Here is a 24,804-nt window from a genome sequence, read left to right on the forward strand (position 1 = left end):
CATAATTTGGCCTAACAAAATTGTAACCTCTAGTTTTTTTTTTTCCTTATTTAACCATTTACATAATAAATTTTATATGTTTTCTTGTTTAATTTTGTAGGTTTTTAATTTCTCATTTAACCATCTATAATGTAAACTTAGAAGAACCTAATATCTAGCTTGAATTAAATTTTTTTTTTGTATGAAAAGGTTCATGTTCCCAAGTTAGTTTGGATATGTTTACATACATTACAGTTCATTTTGCTCAAATGATTTAAGTGTTAGTTATTTTTGCTTATCCGGAGAGAGTTGAAACTAATGTTATGCGTATTAATTTATTTGTAACATAAAACTAGGATTTATTGTTTTTAATCAATGCTAGCATTCACTCTATGAACATGGATAATTATGATACATTGAAATATAGAGAAGAATCGGCATGGATTATAAATACTTGATCTAGAACTTTACTTTCAAAATTGCTAAAAAACCTCACGATTCGCTTAAGTATTGTGGTTTTTTTTATATACGATTAATGAGTTTATATTATAGCAAGAGGGCCCAAAGTTTTTGTCTCGCACGGGGCCCAAAAGTTTTTTATCATTTTCGGAATAACCACTTAATTAATATCTGGAAACGATCATTCCCCAGGAGGTGACTGACTATACGAATATTATACAATGACCAAAACCAAAATCATCACTCGATTGTACATTCGCGTACAAGTTATCAATGCACAAACACGACACCATCTTCTTCCTCGTCATCATCATCTAAGAGCGTTAATGAAAGCGATCAACGAGTCGACGTCTCTCTTCTCAGACGGGTACTTAATAGGCCTTGACGAGTGCTTAGGGAAGAAAAGGATCGTCGGGAAGCTCCCGAGCTGCAATTCTTGCTGCGCAAATGCCTTTTGATCACCATCGGCTCTAAACTTGCCAACCTTCACACCACTTCCAGCTAACTTATCAGCCAATTCAACATACGACGCTTCCATCGCTTGGCAAAACGGACACCACGGCGCGTAAAGAACAACCATCCACCCGTCTTTTCGCTCTTCCATTTTGAGAAGATTCTCGATACCGGGCCGGCTCAAGTTCACGATGTTTTCACTCTCAAAGATATCCGAGACCACAGCGCTCTGGCTACCATCAACCGAACCATTTCCGTTACCGTTTTCCTCTTTTAAGTTTCCTTTATGCAGCCCGCATTCTTTCACTTTGGCATCCTCCCACCACCATCTCCCTTCCCGCTCGTGCTGACCGGGCAACACCGACCTCGTGCATGGCTCACACCCTATCGAAATATACCCCTGAGCGTGCAACGAGTTAACCGGCACTTCCATGGTCCGAAGGAAGTTCCACACATCGTTACCGGCTACATTAGCCACAGGGTTCCACTTCACCAAGCTACCCGAGCCACCATCCAACCCTTCAAAAACCGGATCCACTTGAACAACCGGAACCTCAGATCTAGTCCCGGGAGACTGGTCTTTTCTTTGACCCGTGATCCAAGCCCGCAAACCCTTCAACGCCCGCCTCAACGGTCGCACCTTCCTCACACGGCAGCATTCTTGATGACCGTCTTCATAGAACGAAAACAGACCTTTCGTTCTAACCAAAGCCTGCACTTCAACAGCGTCGGGGAACATGTATTCGATCCGAATGCCGTAGTGTTTCTCAACTGTATCGAAAAACTTGTATGTTTCCGGGTTTAACCGCCCCGTGTCGAGGCTGAACACTCTGTATGGACGTCCGGTTAAGTGAGCATACTCGATTAAAGCAACATCCTCTGCACCACTGCAATCAAAACAATCAAAAACAGTTTTTAGAACGTCGTTACAACAGATAACTCACACACTCTTTAAACCTACCGTACTATAAAATACAGTTTCAGTTTGTATAGTGCCGTACTTAAAAGTACTATTCGGTACCGAGGTACCGACACTACTATTCGGTTGGTGTTGGTTAAGTACTCGGCGAAAAAAATGTTTATATCTAGAACAACTTTAATGGACACATTGATGCCGCTAGGTTAGAAGCCCTTTTCAGACAGTTGTAAGATGTTAAGATTTTTCAAACATGCATTAAACAGTTGTACACTATGCATTACAGCTTGTACTATTAAATTACCTGAAAGCTATGGCAATATCATTCCCATATTTTTCAAGTGCCTTATCCATAATCTCAAGTGGAGAAGCCTTCTCAAGATCTACAGCCAATTTCTCAATATCCTCAACCTCTGCTTGTTTATCCACTACATCTGCAGAATCCACAAACCCCCAATTATTCACACCGCTTCAATTACTTGTACATTACGCTCTATAATTTATACATCCCAAATAAACCCTAACTGTTAACAAATTACACATACCAGGAGCAAACACAGTGGCCGCAGACGGAACAATCGAATCATTCCTCTTAGGTTCCGCATTTACCGCCGCCAGAGATCGTCTCCGGGAGACGTTCAATGCCGCCGGTGCAGCAAAAGCCCGATCGGATGGTTGAAAATTACTCGAACCAAATTGAACACCTGCAATACATAACCAAATTCAAAAATCTACTCAAAATTGAAAAAAAAAATAAAGCAACAACCGTAACACTATAAAGTACTATACAGTTTAAACTGTAAACCCCACAAATAACAAAGCTATCAATAAAGCATACGGTTACTAGATGGGACGGGATGTAGGCAAATATTACCTCAATTCATGTACCTCAAATATAATAAATAATGGCAACAACCATAACACATAACAGTAAATCCCACCATCAGCAAAACTATTGGTAGAGTCCGGGATACTGGGATGCAGACAAACCTCACAGATAGAGAGGCTCTTTCCAGACCCCGGGCCCGAAAACTAGAACTAAAAACATAAACAAGGGGAATCAACGAACATACCTTGTTCGGTACGTGAATTCGAGGACGAAAAAGCGATTGAAGTTGAAGAAGTAACAGCAAGAGCCATTGTAATTAAAGGATTGAAATTGAAACACGAATAAAAACTGATTGAATCTATTTAACTTGTTGTTGATGATGAGATGGAAGTTGTGAAGAGGGCGGAAACTTATATATACAAACGGAGGAGAAAACGGATTATGAAAGGTGAGGGGCGGCCTATGAAGGTTCAATGAACCTGGACGTGTTTTGGTCGTGTGTTTTTACATAAAAATAGGATGACGTGGCAATTTTTGTTTGATGGAGGTTGAGGGTCAAAATTCTTGCCTTACATAACGGCTTACGTCCCAAAAAAAAATTTATAGTGGAATAAATAAATTGTTAATTTTTAAATGAGTAAACTGCCATTTTGGTCCTTGTGGTTTGGGCATTTTTGTCATTTTAGTCCAAATCTCAAACCTTTTAAATTTGGGTCCCTGTGGTTTCACTTTGATTGCCATTTTAGTCTAAAATTCAAAAAAAATGATATTTGACTGTTGAAAACTGGTTATTTTGTCTTTTTGTTCAACATGTATAATTAATTTAGTTTATTAATATGTTATAATACATTGAGATGGACAAAATTGCCCCTAAACAAAAAGACAAAATAACCAGCTTTCAACAGTCAACTATCAGGTTTTTTGAATTTTGGACTAAAATGGCAATAAAAGTAAAACCACAGGGACCCAGATTTAAAAGGTTCGAGATTTGGACTAAAATGGCAAAAATGCCCAAACCACAGGGACCAAAATGGCAGTTTACTCTTTTTAAATATAAAGGAAGGTTCAAATGTAAATCACACGAAGATTCATGATTCTTCCTTGCACCTTTCTAACTTTTGTATAATTGCTATTTGTATTTGAATCGCACTTGATTAGCTAAAAATTTGGTTTGAAACGAATTCAGATAACAATTTTGAATTCGAATTTCGGTTTATTCGAATCAAATAATAATTGAAGCGAATAAATAAGCTGGATTCTGACCTATTTGAATAAGTTGGATAAACCTGAATTAGATTCTAATTCGAATAAGCTTATTAGGATTGGTTTATTCAAATTTTAGTCGGATTTGAATTGAATTCGAATACGATTTCAGAGCTTCAAAGTCGTATAACCATATTTGAATGAGTTATTCAACTTGATAAACACCCTTAATCCTTAATTTTAGTTGTGATATTAAAAACGATAATGTTAGATGTTTAGTCTCAAAAAGTTTTAAACGACACATACCGTGAACAAATCCTAATATTAGCATACTTAACATTTGCCAAATACTTAGTTTTTTTTAGTTTAACTTGACTTTTTTGTTTTTAGTTTAATTTGATTTTTGTTTTTGTTTTTCAAGTTTTAATTTCATATATTCACTTTATCACAAAAGTTTAATTTCTTTTTTTTTTATAAATTTCGGTAGTTTTTATAAAAGATTAATACACGGTTGTATTTAACTTTTTTCTCGACACTACGTTTCTTTTATTTTCCTTATTTCATGTTTAGTGGTTAGTTAATTAAGAGTGTTAGTGGGTTAGTGGAGTATTATTTTCTTATGTAATTTCCTTTCTTGAACGCTATATAAAGCCAACTAGTTGTTTATTTTAATTATGAATGAAAAATATTAGTCTAAACTTCTCTCTAAATTGCTTTCTTGGTTTCTCTCTATTTTCTTGGCCAACAAAATTGTTGGAACCACATCAGTGGTATCAGAGCCACCGTGATCCACCCGTCAATCATGGATGCTCGTGAATGGAATGCTTCGATGGAGCGAATCGAGTCAATGCTAGTTGTTTTTATCACAATATTTGTGTGATAAAATCATTGTAAATAAACTTTTTTTAGTCATTGAAACCAAATCTTTCAAAATTTAACATCCCCGCCAACGTGTGGGTTTCATCCATTAAATACACGGCTTTTTTCCCGACATGCGATACAAGTTTATTGAAAACGGATTTGTATTCAAAATAGTTGTACGATGACAAACCAAGTCAATACTAATGGAACAACATCAATACCGGTATCAGTGTTATCGAAGCAGATATCGGTATTTGTTTTTATGGTTTTCGATCCACACAATACGATTCTGTTTTCAAGTTAAAATCACACAACTTTTATGTAATAAAACTATTGTAAATAAAATTTTTCTTTCTGGTTTTGTATACTACTTCAGTCAATTTCACTACATGAACAAAGATAAAAATATGCTGAGAATTATTTCCTTATCTCACTTTTTTTATTTCTTTATTCGAATGGTCCTAAGAATATTCTTAAGGTCGCAAATCATGTGGTTGTCACAAATCAAACATAAATTCTTGATATTTTATGTGGTCTAGTTTATTTAAAAATAATTATAGAAAGACAACCACCCATTGGCTATATTTTAGCATATGGATGTCACGCTCTCTTTAATTCAATTCTGTATACATATTGTGGTTGCAATGATTCCCGCATTTAAACATAAAATATTAGATAATTATTCTACTGAACATATATTGTTGAAAAATAGAATCTTAAAATTAATTCTGTGTGCACCATATATTCTATAAATCTATAAAAGTTTATTCTTTCCTGATAAGGAAATATAAATTTATAACTCTTTTTTATAAATTTACTAAATCAATTCTTATATTCTGCATTAATAACATGTTTCAACTTTATAGATCAAGATTCTGAATATGTATAATTTTTCTTTTATAAATTTACTAAATCAATTCTTATATTATGCATTAATAACATGTTTCAACTTTATAGATCACGAATTCTAAAAATGTATATCGTATTACACGACCACCTAATTATGTTTATACCATCAACCCTTATATCCCCTTTCGTAAACCAAATTCGATTTACAAAAGACCAACAATATATAAAACTCCGGTTTATACAAAACTTTAATGCAATTAAACTGGTTTAATTTGTGCTTATCGACTAATTTGATGATATTGTTAAATTAACAAATATATAGATTCATTTGACGGTGTCTCGTCCATGGACCCGTGGATTATGTAGAGCCGGCAAAACAAGTCTTACCGTGTTTAATAGGTCAGCGAGGACGCAATTAACACAAGTATCAAATATGAATATGACTCATTTAACTACTTTATGTCCCATGTCTTTAACACAGTTGTATGTTTTATGTATCAAAAAGGAAAAAATGATGGAGTCTAGCCTCCTAATTTTTAACTTAAAAGAAGTGAAAAAAAATAAAATATACATAGTGTACTTTTTCTTAAAAATGTTTTATCGTGTCTTAAACACGCTAGGAATTGTCATCACTAGGATTATGGGACATGTACATTTATGAGTAACTAAACCGAGTGGAGGGGGTGGTTTATCCGAAACGCACAAGTACTTAAAGTAGTATCCAATAAAATTTTGTCACATGTATTAACCCAAAACAACCGATAAGTACTCAAATAGGAGGGGGTGGTGTACCCACCGCCCAAAAGTACTCGACCACCAACTCCATCCATGTGCACCAACTCCCACACCCAACGTACTCCTTCCTCCTTGTCCGAGTTCCCTAGCTCGAAAAATATACTCGACCCAAGTACTCGGGGGGTTGCAACACTGTTACGTAGAAGTGCTAGGGATGAGTGAAGCGCCTCTACCACCCGTAAAAGAATAATGAATAACAAAACATAGAACGTAGAACAAGAAAATTAAATAACTAGCATGTGTATTCTATAGTTGTAGACTAGTATTTAGTTGCGAAAAAGTGAACACATGCAGGCTTTGGCCGCAAAGACATAACCTTATGAACTTATACTCAAAAGTTATGATCATACACGTGAATTGTGTACAGTGGCGAAGCTTGATCCGAATAATTGGGAGGGGGGGGGAGGGGGGTCGAAAACGTATGTACCAAAAATTTTCATAACGAAAACTACATATATAACACTACTGAGCGAAAAGTTCGGGGGGTGGACGCCCCTCTCCCCCTCCGGGCCCTTCTATACTTCGCCGCAGATTGTGTAGGTATATAGGTGGTGATTTGGATCCAAGGTGTGTCAAGTATGAGCTTTGGGTGTAAATTAAGATATGCAAACCTTTATCTTCTTAATGTTTACAAATCAACCGTATATTTTTAAAATTTTCATATAAATTCTAAACACACTCGTCATCGTGGCTACAAGTTTATTGACATATATTTTTTTAACAACAATTCCTAGATTTGTTAAGATAAATACATCACAACATGAGTTCTACAACATTGGAACTCCCAACCTTTTGATTACAAAGCATGCCATTTAACCACCATGATATCCCCTAAAGGACATATACATAAAATATGCAGTTGCCTTTTTTTCGTCTATGTGGTGTCCTTAAGGCTGCACGGTATGGAACCGTCGCCCAGCCCGTCGTGGATCGTCGCCGGCATCGAATCATCCCGCCCCCTCCCGTCACCGTCTAGGACGTCGAGTTGCGGACGGTCAAGACGGTCCAAGCTGGTGGGACCCCCTTCGTTTTTGACTGTTAAAAATAAAATAAGGAATCGGATTGAGTTGTGGGTTGAATCGGAGTTGCCGAAAATCCGCCGGATAAACCGAACGGAAAAACGAAGGTGATGAAGACAGGTTATTTCTTTATTCTTTTTTTTTTGAGTGGTGGGCCCCCCTGATTAAGACAGGTTCTTTCTTTATTCTTTCTAAATTACACATATGGCCCCTCTTATTTAGATCAAATTCTGGTTTGGTCCCTAAAGTTCTTTATTTTTGAATTTAGAAATTATTTAAGTCTATGTTTTTTTTATTAAGTCATTGTTTTTTTTTTAATATTAATGAAAATATTTTGTTAGTTTATTTATTAAATGTTAAAGAAAAAGTAGAAGATTAAAAAAATAAAAAAACATAAAAGTGGTGGGGAGGACTATGACTAGGACCATCCTCCATACCCTTTAGTTTTGTGGGATGGACCATCCTTGGGAGGACTATGACGTGGCGCCTACGTGACGGATCATCCTCCCTTGGAGGACCATCACCATACCCTCTAGCCTAAGGTTATGATCATCAGATTATTTAGGTAAAATAAGTTATACATACAAGTTTGGCTTACATTTATGAATTTGATTTGTTTAAATTAATTGTATTAATTAAGAGTAAAGAGAATTTATGAAAATTATTGGATGATAATTTCCTTGTCTTTCTCATTCCTTTACCAATCTTTATATAATTTACAATATGTGAGCTACAATTGGAAATAACTAATCATAGCTAATTACACGGGATACAACATAATTATCGGGATCTCTATTATACCCCCGCAGTCAAAGCGGGAGGAGACCGGATGCTGAGACTGGATCTGAAGTTTTCAAAAAGAACACGCGGTAGACCCTTCATGAAGATGCCTGTGATCTACTATCGAGAAGGGACATGGAGAATCCTGACTTGACCGTGTTGTACCTGTTCACGAACGAAGTGAATATCGAGCTCAATGTGCTTCGCTCGTTGGTGCTGAACCGGGTTACCTGAAAGATAGATGGCGCTGACATTGTCACAATAAACCAGCATGGCACATGTCAGAGGGTGATGGAGCTCAAGAAGTAAGTTGCGTAACGAACAAAGTTCGGCAACTACGTTTGCGACCCCACGGTACCCTGCTTCAGCACTAGATCTAGAAACTATAGACTGTCGTTTCGAGGACCAAGAGATGGGATTTTCACCGAAAAAATGCAGTAGCCACTGGTGGATATGCGTGTATCAGGGCAACCGACCCAATCGGCATCTATATAGGCACGTAGAGACGATGCCGAGGTGTGTCCAAGTGTGAGGCCATAGGTGGCTGTAACATCCGTCAATTTTAGCACTATAAGAGTAACTCACCGCCCTTGAGTCTTGGGGGTATTGTTAAGTTAAACACGTTAACCTCCATGAGTCTTGGGGATAGGCAAAATTGCGTTGGAAACTTGGGTTTGACATATAGTGACACCGTTTCAGCATATTAGTAACTTGTATCATGTTATTCGTGTTGGATATGAGTATTTAAACTTTTTATTCTACTTTATGCTATGTATTAAACTTGTATACTCGCCAACTTTTTGTTGATGTTATTTTAATACATGTTGCAGGTTGATAGACGAGATGATGAAGAATCAAGTTAGGACGAACTAGAAACACGCTTTAGAATAAACAATGTTATGAATTATGTTTGATACAATTTTGTTATGTTTGAATCTTGTATGAAATTTTAGCATTTTATGAAATTTGAATTAAACTATAATGTCACAATTAGCGTTATGATGCTTTGAGCGATCTGTTAGGCAAGTAGAGACAGGGCCGAGGTGTGTCCAAGTGTGAGGCCATAGGTGACTGTAACATCCGTCAATTTTAGCGTTATAGGAGTAACTGTAACATCCGTCAATTTTAGCGCTATAGGAGTAACGCACCACCCTAGAGTCTTGGGGGTATTGTTAAGTTAAACACGTTAACCTCCCTGAGTCTTGGGGGTAGGCAAAATTGCGTTGGAAACTTGGGTTTGACATATAGTGACACCGTTTCAGCATATTAGTAACTTGGATCATGTTATTCGTGTTGGATATGAGTATTTAAACTTTTTATTCTACTTTATGCTATGTATTAAACATGTATACTCGCCAACTATTTGTTGATGTTATTTTAGTACATGTTGCAGGTTGATAGACGAGATAATGAAGAATCAAGTTAGGACGAACTAGAAACACGCTTTAGAATAAACAATGTTATGACATATGTTTTATACAATTTTGTTATGTTTGAATCTTGTATGACATTTTAGCATTTTATGAAATTTGAATTAAACTATATTGTCACAATTAGCATTATGATGCTTTGAGCGATTTGTTCGTCTCATCCCGATGTTTCCACCATCGGTTGGGGTGTGACAGTGACGCTGCCCTTTATATATCTGATGATTCATTTAAGGGCGTTCCAGTGGCCGGTCCTTGGAGCGTGCATGTGCATACAGATCTGCTGCATAGCATAGGTGATATCCGGTCATGTGAATGTCAGATACTGAAGTGCTCATGCTAGGCTCCTGTATAGGGTAGGATCGTGAAAAGGTTCACTCGAGTTGTCGCTTAGTTTAGCATGAGTGTCAACTGGGGTGGACACTGGGTTACATTTCTACATACCGGCATGTGTGATAATGTTAGTGGCATAAGTCTATTGAGATAAGAACATAGTGTTCTTGTTCCTAGTGACCGAGATGCCCAAGAAGAAGTTGAGAGGCCTGAGGTCTTTCATGGAGAATTCAGAAGCAAGCTTGACCATGAGTTGGTTGCGAAGATGGTCAGAAGATGTCACAAGGAGAATGCCATCTACATAGAGGAGTAGGAAAGCTATGTCGTGGCCACTGTGGAGAGTGAAAAGAGAAGCATCACATTTGCTATGGTGAAAACCCAAAGATAAGACATAGTCCGTAAATCACTGGTACCAAGCACGTGGTGCTTGCTTAAGCCCATAAAGAGATTTTCGGAGTAAGCAAACATGGTTAGGACAATCTTGGTTTCGAAAACCCATAGGTTGGTGCACGTAGATCGTCTCGTGGAGATTCCCATGAAGAAAAGCGTTAATGACGTCCAACTGATGCACTGACCATGAATTTGCCAAGGCCAATGTTAAAAAAGTTCGGATCGTGGCTGGTTTTACCATCAGACTGAATGTGTCTCCGCAATCTATTCCCGCCTGTTGTGTACTGATGTGTGTAAAATGCAACATATAAATTACATCAAATGAGGCATAAAACTAACCCTTTTTTTAGTACTAATGTTGGAAAAAGTGTGCTTTTGTCTTCCTTTTGTATTTTCAGGATTAAATGAGCATAAATGAACAAAAGAAGCAAAAATGCAGCCAAATCTAACATAAATACAACAAAAGGAATAAATGTGGCATGCCCGACCCCTCGACAACATCTTCCCAAGCAAAATCAAGAGATCAGAAGGCTGAACACGGCCCCGTGCCCAGCGGACACGGGGGCGTGGTCAAGTGTCGGCAGAAAAGACAAAGTTGTAGAAGCTTCTATTACCCGACATGGGGGCGTGCCCAGCTCAACACGGCCGTGGTCAACGCTAAGATTCGCAGAATCCAAGCAAATCTTGATAGTACAGATACGCTTCTGCACACGGGGCCGTGCCCAGCGGACATGGGGGCGTGTGGGCTAATACAAACAAACTGCAATTAATGAAGAAAGAGAAAGTGGATGGAAATGGGGCCGTGCCCAATGGACACGGGGCCGTGCCCGGGCTTCTGTGCAGGCTATAAATAGAGGTGCTTGGTTCATTTCAAAGGCATCCCTTGGCAAACCACCTCTCTCCCACTTCACCCACACTCCACCACCACTACAACCCACATCCACCACCACCATCCATCATCCATCTTAGAGTGTGTGTAGTAGTCTCGGGATCGAAGATTGATAGTAAGAGTTCTTGACAATCAAAGGCCATGTTTGCCTAAGTCTCTTACATCACTTGGAGAAGACAAGCATTTAGTGTAATACTTTTGATTTTTAATCTTTTCGCACTTTTTATTTGGTTTTGTATTAATGACTTTAATAACTAGTTTCTTATGTTGAAGATGAAAATTCCTTATCGTTTGTCTGTGGTGTCTTGGCGTTATTTTACTGTCTATATAAAATAAAAGATTTACACTATTCATATCTCTACGGTCTATATAGAGATATGTTGGCTACGTGGTCGGGGGTTAAGGGAATGGTTTGGTAAGGTTCTTGCCTTGTTCAGTGTATAGATCCTGCAAGGACCTGGGCAAAGCTTACTAGGACCTCCTTCAATACCCACTTGTATTGGATGGCGGGGGTGCGAATGGCTTGATCCCCTCATATGTAAACTACTATTAATACATTAACCCGGCTACTTGAAATTGTATCCCTGCTGACTCAAACCACTTAGCCGAGGGTAACGTCACCTTCAAAAGAGGGGCCTACCACATTTCGCATTAGTAACTTAATTAATTATCTTTCAATATTCCGACCCTTTAGGATTGTATCCTTGCTGACTCAAACTACTGGGTTGAGGGTAACGTCACCTTCAAAAGAGGGGCATACTACTATAACTAAATAATCTCTAAAAAAGTGCAAAAGTGCGGAAATCATCAAAGGTTACACTAAAGGCGAGTCGGATCCAAATGATTCATCTTGTCTATCTATTTTATTTTTATTTTTCAGCATTTTTAGTTTTTATTTTCATGTTTAAAACTTTTTCTAAATTTTTGATTTGATTAGACGTTGAGAATAAACCGGTACTAAAAGCTCTTGTGTCCTTGGACGACCTCGGTATTTTACCAACGCTATACTACGCTCACGATGGGTGCACTTGCCCATATGTGTGTTTAGTGTTAGTAAAATATTGTGTTTTATAAATTTAAAACTTGACTAAAGTGTTAAAAATGATTTAGAATATACATATAAATATATTCACACCGACACACATCAAGTTTTTGGCGCCGCTGCCGGGGACACAAGGATTTTAAGAAAGTTAGGAATCAACGGCCTAATCGTTTTTCTTATTTTTTCTGTTTTTTCTTTTTAGGATTTTTCTTAAATTTTCAGCTTCTGCAGAGCTCAGTACGGGGTCGTGCCCGCTGAAAACGCCATGTGCCCAATCTTTGGTACTGGCAATCTTGTTTTAAGTCAGACAGTAGCTGAACACGGGGCCGTGCCCAATAAACACGCCTCGTGCCCAAGTATCAGATACTGAAAATAGAACCGTAAGATCCCGACGGTTGGTAATTTCTGACACAAACATGAGCGATACTGATTCTTTTTTACTTTCGCTCCTCTTATGGTACGTGGTGTCAAATATGTGGCGGAACTCATGAAGATTTAAAATGTTATTTTTTAAATTACACCCCCCACTATATAGACCCATCGTTTTCCTGTAGCCCTAAGATGGGCGAAGTAAAAACAATCCCTATCTCTCCCTAGAATGCTCTCAATCATCTCTTCTAAATGAAATGATTCTTGGAGAATGATTTCAAGTGGAAGATCTAATTCTCAAATGGATAAAAGTGCTTGAGATGGAAATAACTAATTCATCTCAAGACGACGACCAAGAAGAATTATTGAGATCGCATTCGGATAAAACAGCATCGTTGTTCCCGAAATCACCTCTAACTCTTGTGAAGACTCGAGCGATAGTCGTCCCTGTGTCGATTGTGCCGTGAAGACTCCCCATCGATTTCTGTTGATGCATACATAGACCTGAGCGATTCGACATACACCTTCTTTAACAAGAGCCCGGATAAGGGTTGGACTTGTCCACCTACATTTAGCATAGAAATCACCCTTTCCGATAACCTCTTGCGTTCTCGTCTAAAACTAGGGCAACTAAGGTATCTCAGGCACTTTGGTGTTGTTTCGTCTAGTAAGGAACCACCCGATCCGGATAAATTCCTTAAAAATAGACAAAACTTCATAAACAGCTTCTAGGCACGGGGCCGTGTCCAGGTCAGCACGCCCCCGTGTCCACCAAAAGATTCTCATCTGACTTTCAGTCAGAATACGGACAAAAAGTGTCAGAATCTCATCTGCACACGGGGCCGTGTCCAGCCGACACGGGGCCATGTCCAGCTGACACGGGGCCGTGTCCAGCGTGCTGTCGTTTTCTATAAACGCAGCAAGATTCCTGCACACTTGGACTCATTCCAAAGACAGAGATCTGGTGGGATCTTCACACATACCATACTAGGTATATTCTAAAGAAGGTTCTCAACAACCATCTTGTCTTTTCCACTTTTTTCCATTGCCTTCTTCTTCATTGTCTCCTCAAAACCTCCATTAAAGCTTAAAACCTCCATGTTCTCAAGCTTTATTGTGATATTTGTTAGGTTTTTATTCAAGGAATCTTGTCAAAAATAAGTTTTACAACATTGTTTTAAGTTATTTCTGCTAAAAAATGCTTCAAAAGTCAGAAAAATAACTTACAACTCCAAGATTCCTTGTTTCAAAAATCTACAGAAAGGTGGCCACGGGGCCGTGCTCAGCGAGCACGGGGCCGTGACCGAGGTACTGTTTCATTAATTTGAAATTTCTTTCGACTTGTTTTTCGTAGAATGTCAAGCCAAAATAGTGGAACCTCTTCAGCACATTCCAGGATCAGTCGTAGGGAATGAAGGCCTTCAATCGAAGCAACTCTTGTACGCTATGTGATGGCACTACGAGAAGCTCTCGACGAAATGACATCCGTAGAAGAAGTCCTAATCGACCGTATAAATTATCTGACGGTGGGGCTGGAAAACAGTTTTCAAGAAATTAACCTCTTGCACCAGAGGTTGAACATTCTTGTAACACCACCCATGGAACCAATCCTTCCCCAAGAGGATTGAAACTTAGCACTTGGAGTCATTAACCCCACCGGGTGGGATGACATCCCCGCGGAACCTCCTATTGACAATTTGCAAGAAGTTCCGGTGGAAATCACACCCCCTCAAAATGATGATGCCAATGAGCCCGCCTTTCTTCTCCCTCGGGAGATAGAAGAATGGCTCAACGACGTGTGAGAGACCATACCCAGAGAAGAAGTTCTTTAAGCCGCATTCAACCGAGAAAATTATCTTTGTCAGAAATTTTGCTCTTAAAATAAACTATAGGCTAGGACTTCTTTGTGGTTTTAGATTTCTTGTGTTTCTTGACCTACTTATCTAAGTTTTAGTTTATGCTTTTATTTTCTAGGAACTTATTGTAATTCTCTCTTTAATAAATGATGGTTTTTAATTATTGAATGGTGTTTGGATGATGTTGTAATGGGTAAAACACACTCGGGATGGTGAAGGATACTAAGGGAAGCTTGAACCCACCCCCCATGCACAAAAACAGAGCCACCCGACATTTATTCTTCATTACAGCATGTTCAGCACGGGGTCGTACCTCAGCCAACATGCCCCGTGCTCAAGGGTCTGCAGAAAAATGCCCAGTTCAGGTAACTGGACACGGGGCGTGTTCGCTAGACACGCCCCCGTGCCCAGCCTTCTGTTACATTACGATACTGGTAATCTGAACACGGGGTCGTGCCCCGATCAACACGGGTCCGTGTCCAGACGCCTAGTAACATAAATTTTTGTTTTTAAACACCTTTTTACACATTCAATCAACCTGAAAATTTATTTTTGGGACACATTGAGGACAATGTGTAATTTAAGTGTGGGGGGATGCTAAAACTTTGAATCTTGTAAGTCCTAATCACAAGCCTTACACAAAACTCTATTGGAATCGCTAATCACCCCAAATTTTTTGTTAAAACTTTTCATTTTTTTACTTGTCTTGGTTTAAATTGGGAATAACAAGTTCTAAAAAGGTTATATTTTTACAAATTTACAACCGATAGCGTCGTGATAAGAAGAACCAACATAAGAAAATTATGAAACGACATGACAAATCTAGTTAAAAATTGATTATATATACTTGATCACATTAATAAACCCATTCCCGCAAAAAAAGTGAGTTTTGAGCCTTTATTGAGCATACAAATACACATCTTTAAACTAAATGCTCATTTTCGTTTCTTGTGTGAATAGCCGCTTGGTTTCTTACAACTCTAGAATTTGCCATGACGATACATTCTCGGCCCTTACCAACTTAAACCCAAGTAAGTAAATGATGGAGGCATTAGGACTAACCCTTTTTCTTTTCAACACCATTATTTTTCTGTTTTTTTACAACCTACCCAAAATCCACATAGTTAACCCCTTTGAGCCTAAACCTTTTCGTTTCTAAACCCACAAAACAAACACCCTTTACCCACCAAAAACCCTTTTTTTTATTTTAAACCCTTTATTTTCGTAAAAAGCTCGGTCTTCATGTGACATTGCTTATAAAAAAATGAGGTCTAGCAATAAACAAACAAGTTCCTCAAAGAAACTTGGTTTGAAAATGTTTTGGTTTGAATAAAAGTCACAAAAACAAAAAGTTTTAAGACGACAGACGCTTTTTACGCTTTTAGCCATTTTCCACTAACCACTAACCCAAAACCACCTACCTTTAACCCAAGCCTAACCCTTCCCCAAGTCCTCTTGATATTTACAAAGGTTTATAGTTAAAAAGGAGGAGGATTGATTGCTTGGCAAGCATATGGAAGAATTAAGTTCCATGCCGGTCTCGAGTGTTTCACAAAAATACATCTTCGGCCGAGTGTTGAGTGATCTCCCGTGAGGTATGTGAACTTGTATATAAATGAATTGTAAAGAGGCATGTTATGCCCAAATAAGTAATTTCTCTTATGAAACGTTCTAAATAATCATAACGAATAGAATTGTAAATAGCATAAAAATAAAGCCTAATAAAGATCTTGGAATCCTGACACTCAAGACAAGGCCAAAACTTCTCTTCTACCCATTCCATTTGGGTGTGTAAGCCACATTATAAAGAGTTTTGCTTGACTAAAGTGTTAAAAAAGGGCTTAAAATATACATAAAAATATATTCACACCGACACACATCATGTACGCCCATCGCAAACTAAACGCGCCCTGTACCATTGCAAGGTACCATCCGATTTAAATTTGTGTTTGAATAGCCACATGCTTCGTATAACGTTCATGTGCGGTTCACGAGGTACTAATTCCCACGCACTGTTTTTTAATAAGTGCATTATACTCGTTAGTCATGGCAGAATACCATACCTGTGTAGACAAGGCATCAAATGGGTTTTTGGGAATTGGGGTAATTTTATCAGTGGAGGTAGAGGTTTAGAGATTTAGGTGTTGTTTCGGCTTGACGATGTCGCTCATGGAGCGGGTTCGCATTGTTCGAGTGGTCGGTGGTGGAGGGGGTGGTGGTGGTGTGGTGTCAGAGTGGGTAGGGTATGATTGCAGTGACGGGTGTGGGGGAATCTGAGGAGACCGAGAGACTGGGTGTAGTTGGCCGACCCAACAAAAGTTGTTGGGCTGTACGTAGAAGGAGGGGCGGTGGGTTTGAGAAAGGGAAGGGGGTTGGGTCGGGATCGGTAGAAGTTGTGGCAGCTGTGCTTGGTGAGGTGGAGGTGGAGGTGGAGGTGGAGGTGTATGTAGTTGAGTCACGTAGTGAGTGGGTGTTGGAAGTGGGGTGGATATGAGGCCAAAATAGAGGATTAAAGTGGTCATTGCGGAAGTCGTAAGATGGTGGTTTTGGGAGGGTTTGTTTGTAGGGAAATGTAGTTTCATCGAAGGCGACGTGACGACAAACGATGATTTGGTTGGTAATAAGGCTTAGGCATTTGTACCCCCGGTGCGCTGAAGGGTAGCCTAAAAAGATGCAAGGTTGAGAACGATTGTCAAGTTTATGTGTGGAGGTGGGCAGGGTGAGGGGATAACATAAGCATTTGAAGACGCGTAGATGGTCAAAAGTGGGGGTGGTGTGATAAAGGAGTTCGGTTGGGGACTTTGACTTGGTTGGTTTGTTAGGAAAGATGTTTAAAAGGTAAGTGACGATTTCGAGAGTATGATGCCAAAAATGGTTTGGTAAGGAGGCATGGGCTAGTAAAGTATGGCTCATGTTGTTTATGGTGCGGATTTTTCGTCCGGCTTTACCATTTTGTAAGGAGGTGTACGGGCATGAAAGACGGAAAACTATTCCATTTGCGTTGAAAAATTGTTGAAAGGAAGCATTTACATACTCCTTTCCATTGTCGCATTGGAATGTTTTTATGGTCCATTCAAATTGGGTTTTTATTTGTTTTGCGAACTGGTGAAAAATGGTAAACACTTGGGATTTTTTTAGCGAGAGGAAAGGTCCACATAAAATCGGTTAAGTCGTCAAAGAATAATATATAAAACCTATGTCCCCCTGAGCTAACATTGGGAGAAGTCCATAAGTCACTATGAATCATGTCAAACGGTTGTAAAGTGAAAGAATTAGAGCAATGGGATGGTGTGAAGGAGGTCGTTGGATATGGTATCGTATATCCACTGGAAGACGATGGCGTCGAGAAGATCCCAGTCGTCATCTATTTTGGTTACATCTTCTGTTTTTCCGTCAGCAGAAATGGTTGTTTTAGAGGCATCAGGCGGAGGGGAGAGGTGGTCGGCGACCAAACAGGTCCGACAGTGAATCCGAAAGAGTTCCGACCACGAGCCATATTGGTCGGATTCCATTTCGAGAGTAATGGGTATCACGACTTTGATGTTTGAGACAGTGGAAGCATAGTGGATGCTATTTTTGTGAGACATGATTGAATGAAACAAGGGAAGAAGCAGCGCCATTAAGAAGATGGTGGACGGCGGCAATAAGGTTACGGAAAAGATGGAAGGGAATTTTGGGGAGAAAATTATTCCTAGTCTCTTGATACCATATTGGATGATAATTTCCTTGCCTTTCTTATTCTTTTACCAATCTTTATATCTATACTATATTATAATACATGAGAGAGGAGCATTTTAAGATACTCAAAAAATAAGAAATTCTTCTCTTTATTTATAGATACACCCCTAAAATGAGGGTAAATTGGTCTTTTTTAACACCATTTGTATTTTAGTCCCTCCTCTTATTGCATTTAAATCTCTTTGTTTTAACAAAATTATGAATAATTAGTTACATTTTCCCCCTCTACAACAAACTTATAATTATTTTACGTATTTTTGCAATATCTTATAAACTATAATGTTTTAAAAAAAAATCCAAAGGTACCGTGACGACCTACTCATTTTTGTCAGCGTTTCGATAGTTGTCTTGGTCAGTATTGACGTGCGGATTAAAATGTACAAGTAGATGATGCCTTAATGTACAAGTGGTTAAATCTTTTAGTCATTATCATATATTTTATTAAAAGCTAGCAACCACTAAAACTATTGTTGAATAACTCAAAATTTCCTTTACGGTTTAGTTAAATATCAACAAAACTTCCTACTTTAAAGGGGTAACAAAATCTTATAGTTAAGCAAATTTTTTTTTTTTAATATTTAAACTCTAAAGACATGTTTGGCTAAGCTTTTCAAAACAACTTATTGGCTTATTGACTTATCAAAAAGCCAATAAGTTGTTTTTGTGTTTGGCTAAGCCAAAAGTCCTTTTAGAAATGGCTTTTTGCAAAGAAGAAAAAGGAGGTTTCAAGAAGTCACAATATTGTGACGTTTTGGCCAGCTTTTAACATTTCAAACTACAAATTACCAATATACCCCTTCTTTACCCCCTTATATCTAAAAGAATGCCCATTTTAGTCATTTTACATCAATAAGCTAATCCAAACACTTTTTTCAAAAACTCCTTTTTAACTATAACTAGAAATTACACCCGCGCGCGTTGCGGCACGAGCTACGAAGCCAGAAACGTTGCTAACACGTGTTATAACGTATGACATCAAACAAACATTTTAACTTCGTCGTGGGAAACACATAAAATTTATTTTTTTTACTTGAACTAATATATGTTTATTTAATCGAACCATTTGACCCAAACCTGTTTTGCCAGATCTACTTAAGAGTAATTAACATTCATTTTTGGTGGCAGGTTGGCTGAAAATGCAAACAGGACACGCTGCAATGTGCTATGAATCCTACAATACTTAATTCTTGACTTCAATTCCAAAAAATTGACTTCAAGGGCCTATAACTAACAATAATTTATCAAGCATCCAATTTATAACTATCAGGACTACCATTTCTTTTAAAAATACATTAGTCCAATATATCACATATAATCACTTTGTACTCTAAAGTAATGAACAAAGCTTCAAGAGTAAGTGGTCACAACATGACCCTTGAATAATCAAGTAGATATATGTTGTTTTCCAGTGAAGACAAATTTTGTGGAGACAAATAAATTGAAGGAAAAGGTACCTTGAAAAAGAGTTGTTGGCAAAGTTTTGGTGTTAATTTTAGTTGAAAAAAAGAGGGGCAGTAGCATCTGGTAATGTAAAGAAACAGAAATGAGTGATTTGTTTGAGATCTACAAACGCGTCTTAGACAAGTGTAGTATTAATGCCGTTATGAAACTATGAACAACACAGGCAATCGACGAAACTATACATGGATCTTGACTTCTGCAAACTCTTGCTAGTTAGGATTAGATTTTCACCATGTACATGATCCTCCAGTCTAGACCTTTTACTTTGTCCACAAAGCAGGGAAAAAAGTATAGCTGACATTTTAAAGAATAAAAACAAAATTTTAGTCAGTTTCAATAAACAACGAAGGTAAGTAAACGAAGTATTACAATGGCATCTTACATGCCATCACCAATTTCTTCATTAATAAACTCCTTAATGCTTTCACCAAATTCCTTGAACAATATATAAACCAAAGACCTCATAATTTTCTAGTGGAACTAATTCCAATTCCTTCTTTCACTAATTCCGATTCCCTAAAAAAAGCACCTGCAATTATGATGCCATTTTTTTTAGAAATACAATTTACAATTAGAACACCTCTTTTTTGTTTGCGAAAGGATTCATCTGAACTAACATCAACATTTTGAGCATAAAAAAGTTATTTAAAATATAACCTGTCCTTACCCCCATGGGTCGGCTGAATCCCCAAGAGCATGTACATTGTTTCCCTACAAAATACGATCCAAACAACACCCCAAACCGTACTCAACCAATCCAAAACCACGAACATTACAATAAAACATGCTTCAAACAAACTCAATTCATCGAACATTTGGTACTGAATAACAAAAACCCTTAATTTATCAAAACTTACATGATTGTCGGATAAAGAATGCATCAGGCATGTTAATTCTCCAATGCCTATCAAAGCCGAAACACAGAGACAAAAAAATAACCCTTAAAGTAAAATAGAGCAAGATAAGTTTCCCGTTACAAAATGTTTAATCGCAACAACACATTAGTGAAGTTCCGTATGTCACCTGTCAAGAGGTATAATTTCATGCTTCCTTTCAGTCAGTTCACGATTCAAGTATGTTGGGACTTTTTCAATCCCACCAAACCTATTGGAAAAAAACCATATTTGATTTCCAAAACACAAAATTCACTACCACTTTCAGTCACAATAAACAACCAAAAATCAAACAATTCACTCTCAATCAATGAGACAAGATTGTTAGGGTTCCAATTCACTCACCTGGGCAGAAGCAGTGGACGACGACCACAGCGAGAAAAAGGATTCATAACTTAGTGTCAGCTGTTGGTATGACTCGGTGCCAGTCATAATTGTCGGATTAGGGAGGCCAGCCGGAGATGGGTTGTCGACGATGATCTTGGATTTTTACTCAGTGAGAGTGATGAAGTCGATTGTGCATGTACTTGTGGCTGGGTGAGACGAAGAAGACATCACAGATGTGATATTTCTTCTAAAAGAAGGTTGTTTATGGTAGGGAAGATGAAAGAATGCTCAGAGACACAGGGTATATGATATTTTTGAAGAAAGAGGGTTTTGTGGTGGAGAACCTAGTAGATGTAATTTTTTTTTTTTTTGGGAAACACCCAAAGCTGAAGTTACAATCTACCTAAGCACAAAGTTGTTGCTTATTTATATGGTTTTAATAAGCTTAGCCAAACATGTCCTAATTCGCAGCTTTTTTAATATTTAAACTCAAAATCTTAAATAGTCCCACAACATACATTGCCGCTTTGGAGGAAACCGACGTTTTAAACCTTCATATTTGAATTTTGAAATTCATATCCCCTGCCCCTACTCCCACTCCCAGTTCTCTCTCATCATGTTTGAATTTTGAAATTCACATTCCCTACTTCAACTCCTAGTTCTCTCTTGATTCTTTCATCTTGTTCTTGTTCAGCAGCAACCTAAATCTCAAAGTCGGTCCGATATTGAAGGATTTCTTATCTTGAATCGTTGTTAGGGGGCTACAATTGAACGAACAAATGGTTGAGAGGTATATGTTCTATCATAATCGAAAGAAGGGTGAAGGGTTGTGCCAAACTGGGTTCCGATCTGAGTTTCAAGGGAAAGTTTTTGAGTTTTCTTTTGCTTATCAGCTCGATTGATGCCCTAATTTGTGCCTGACGTCTGTTACATGTACTGTTCCTTATTTGAGTTAGGGTTTATAATAATCATTTAGATTTATAATTATCTTGTTGCAGATTTATGACCTTTGACTGGGTTCTGATTTAAGCAAACCGAAGATACAACAATCAAGCTTGATCTGGACGGGCTTGTTGTTATTGGCGGAGATGATTCAACACAAATACTTGCCTTCATGAAAATCAACCTGTCAACATGAAAGTTTTAGGTATTTTATTTATCTTAATAAACTTTAGTACTTGTGAATTATTATTCTTCTCTCTGTGATTGGAGTTTTGAATATGTACCACACAGGATCAAGAATAGACTCGGGTCATTGGATGCCCAAAGGCCATTGATGGAGACTTGAAATGTAAAGAAGTTCTTATAAGCTTTGGTGTCGATACTGCATGTAAGGAAATTTCTTTTATGTCCATTTTCATATTATTGTTATATTCTGTTGCTTCTTATTTTGAGTTACAGGTGTTAATGAATTTGACAACCTGTGCTGAACATATTAGCAAATGTTATGATAGATTCCCGATCAACAGGAACCATTATCACTGAAGCCTAATTTTTGTATAGTTGTGTATGAAATTTAGGGGTGACGTATAAGAGAATGAAATTAGAATATCATGATGTGGTTCTTTTATCATCGCCATGCTCAGTATCTTGCATTATATGTTTTGTATTATTGTATGGACTGGTAAACGTAGAGCATGAGCTTTATTTGAGCTGATATAAACAAGCATGCTAATTTAACTAGAGCTTTAAGAGTTTGGAGATGGTAGATATGAACATCATGTTTTATTTGATGACTCTCAACAGTGTTTGGTTAATTTTGGTTGATATTTCTAAATTTTGATGATGGCAAGTCACTGGTTTTTGAGACGGGGAACACCAACTTCTTCGCAACAATTGGTGCGATCTTCTCCGCAACCGATTTTGTTTCCACTTTGAAGGTAACTAAAGCGTCATTAATTTTTTTTTAATCAAAACACACACCATTTAAGACTATTGTTTCAATTGGGGTCTCTTTAGATTTTGTTGCTTAGTAAGAACTTCAGAACAACTTCTGATTTCAAATCTTTTCTATTTATTTATTTATTTATTTTTTTACTTTTTAGATCATATTAATAGTGTGTGAACCTAGCATTTTTCACATTTCTGAACAACCTTTTATTTTCATTCTTGATTCTAATTTAAGTATTTTTATGTAGGTAAATCGTTTATCGGGTTGGGTTGTTGAAAATAGGCAAATGAGGAGTATATATCTTACATGAGCTCGAAGTCCGGTCAATAGGTGAGTGGTCTTGATGATGACATCTAATTAACTGGTGATGTTTCGGGTTTGGTCAATCTTGGTTTAAAAAAGTGCACCTAGGCGTGAGGCGACCTAAGACGCAAAGGATTGCACCTTGTGTGACATTAGGCGAGCAGTGTACAAAAGGCGCAAGTGAGGCACACTTTTAGGGGAAGTTTTTATTAAAAAATTGGGAATGGCCCTATGTTGCCTCTGCTTTGAAGATGTATGATTTGCTATGCTGCTCATTTAAAGTGAAATTTTGCAAGTTTTAGGCCAAACAAACATGGATTAGTAATATGCAATAAAATCTAATCTAATCTGATTTTTTTAACATTTTAAACCATGCCTATGTTGTAATAAAAGTTGCAAGTTGGCTCCCATTCCCACAAGTCCAATACTATTTCAATCAACTTCTATTTGTTATTTTTTCAGCTGGTTTCATTTAGTATTACTTTTATCTAACTTGTTAGTGTATATATAGTTTTCGTTATCTTGTCCGATGTCAATAATGTACTATTTGTTCTTATTCCGTCTACATAGCAATGATTAACTTTTTTTTATCTTGCAACCTCACGGTGAGAAGTATGGCACTAAGGGTAACCACACTATATGTGTGATAGCAATTTGGTGGGCTAATCTGATCTCCAAAATCAAAAGGGATAATACGTTTAAGTTTGATGCTAAATGGGCCCGGTTAGGTAACGGGTCGAATGGGTAATCACGGTAAATCTCGACTTAACCGTTAAATGTTTTTGTTACTATTTTTTTCTTAAATTTAGTGTGAAATTTGAGTATAAAAAAATAAATAGGACCTATAGTTTAAATTGAGCGTGTTATGCTTAACGGAAAAATTGTTGATTTATAAGTTAAAACATATATAAACCTTATTTATTGCTAGATTTTGGCTAGGGAGTGCTAAAACCTACGAATTATGAAAAACAATATATATAATCACTTTGCGCTTAGCATACAGAAAGCGCACTGCTTTTGCACTCCACGCATCACGCCTCGGTTTTAAACATTATTGCTTCGGTGAGATTCTCGCTTTTTTAAACCACGACTCTAACAAGTGCCATTTATATCCATTTTGTTATTATTATTATTGCTGTTGTTGTTTTGTATAGTAGAGCATTTCTTTAATTAATTTGTAACTAAATTCGCAGAAATGGGTTTGCTGCTGTTGGCACTAATAAGTAGGAATGTCTTGTGATTTGGATCCAAACTGCTCCTCGTGGCTTTTTGGTAATTCCTTCTATTTTTTAATATTCATGTAATAACTTCAATTTAATTTATGATATGATTTGAATTTGGTATAGGGAAGATGCACATTGAGAGCTTTGATAGGACTGGTGAAGCTGCAACCGTTAGTCTAAGGGTGGCATGTCATGAAACAAGTGGTATACACTCGTTCGGGTCTAACAAAGAGTCAGGGCTTGACGGTGTTGTAAATTGTCATTGTCGCCGTATTGCGCGGGTTTCTTACTATATATAGTATATATAAGAAAACTACTAGACACGAGTGTCGTAATGCAAAGTGTTGCCCCCGTCACATAGTGCGGGCATCCTACTAATAATTTACAATATGTGAACTATAATTGGAAATAACTAATCATAGCTAATTACACGGGATACAACATAATTATCAGGATCTCTATTAAAAATATATAATTATGATCTTTTTTAATTCATTAATTAAAGGTGACTCCGTTGAA

General features: G+C 37.6%; 2 protein-coding genes and 1 long non-coding RNA gene across 7 annotated transcripts; 1 reads left to right on the plus strand and 2 right to left on the minus strand.

Moving 5' to 3' along the window:
- Positions 1 to 477: 477 nt before the first annotated feature.
- On the minus strand, positions 478 to 3,039 carry LOC110910798 (5'-adenylylsulfate reductase 3, chloroplastic). Its single transcript, XM_022155390.2, has 4 exons — positions 2,881 to 3,039; positions 2,353 to 2,511; positions 2,112 to 2,241; positions 478 to 1,778 (listed from the first exon to the last, which is right to left on the minus strand). Exons 1-4 carry the CDS (start codon positions 2,945 to 2,947, stop codon positions 749 to 751), a joined length of 1,386 nt encoding a protein of 461 aa, XP_022011082.1. The 5' UTR covers positions 2,948 to 3,039; the 3' UTR covers positions 478 to 748.
- A 16,703-nt stretch (positions 3,040 to 19,742) lies between these two features.
- LOC110914821 lies at positions 19,743 to 21,247 on the minus strand. Of its 4 annotated transcripts, none has more exons than XM_035984186.1 (6): positions 20,887 to 21,247; positions 20,672 to 20,752; positions 20,506 to 20,552; positions 20,306 to 20,359; positions 20,031 to 20,177; positions 19,743 to 19,942 (listed from the first exon to the last, which is right to left on the minus strand). In XM_035984186.1, the coding sequence occupies exons 1-5, from the start codon at positions 20,931 to 20,933 to the stop codon at positions 20,110 to 20,112; spliced, it is 297 nt and encodes a 98-aa protein (XP_035840079.1). In that variant the 5' UTR covers positions 20,934 to 21,247; the 3' UTR covers positions 19,743 to 19,942; positions 20,031 to 20,109. The 4 variants fall into 4 exon arrangements, 3 of the variants coding, with proteins under 3 accessions (XP_035840079.1, XP_035840080.1, XP_035840078.1); XM_035984187.1 differs by having other exon boundaries at positions 20,316 to 20,359; positions 20,506 to 20,588; XM_035984185.1 differs by having other exon boundaries at positions 20,506 to 20,588.
- A 144-nt stretch (positions 21,248 to 21,391) lies between these two features.
- On the plus strand, positions 21,392 to 24,631 carry LOC110914820. 2 transcript variants are annotated; one of them, XR_002578623.2, is made up of 7 exons: positions 21,392 to 21,801; positions 21,867 to 22,015; positions 22,102 to 22,198; positions 22,662 to 22,748; positions 23,007 to 23,089; positions 24,256 to 24,334; positions 24,409 to 24,631. It is a non-coding gene; the product is annotated as an uncharacterized LOC110914820 (long non-coding RNA). The 2 variants fall into 2 exon arrangements; XR_002578622.2 differs by having other exon boundaries at positions 21,392 to 21,658.
- Positions 24,632 to 24,804: the final 173 nt, after the last annotated feature.

Source organism: Helianthus annuus, chromosome 15, assembly GCF_002127325.2.
Source record: "Helianthus annuus cultivar XRQ/B chromosome 15, HanXRQr2.0-SUNRISE, whole genome shotgun sequence".
Classification (NCBI taxonomy): Eukaryota; Viridiplantae; Streptophyta; class Magnoliopsida; order Asterales; family Asteraceae; genus Helianthus; species Helianthus annuus.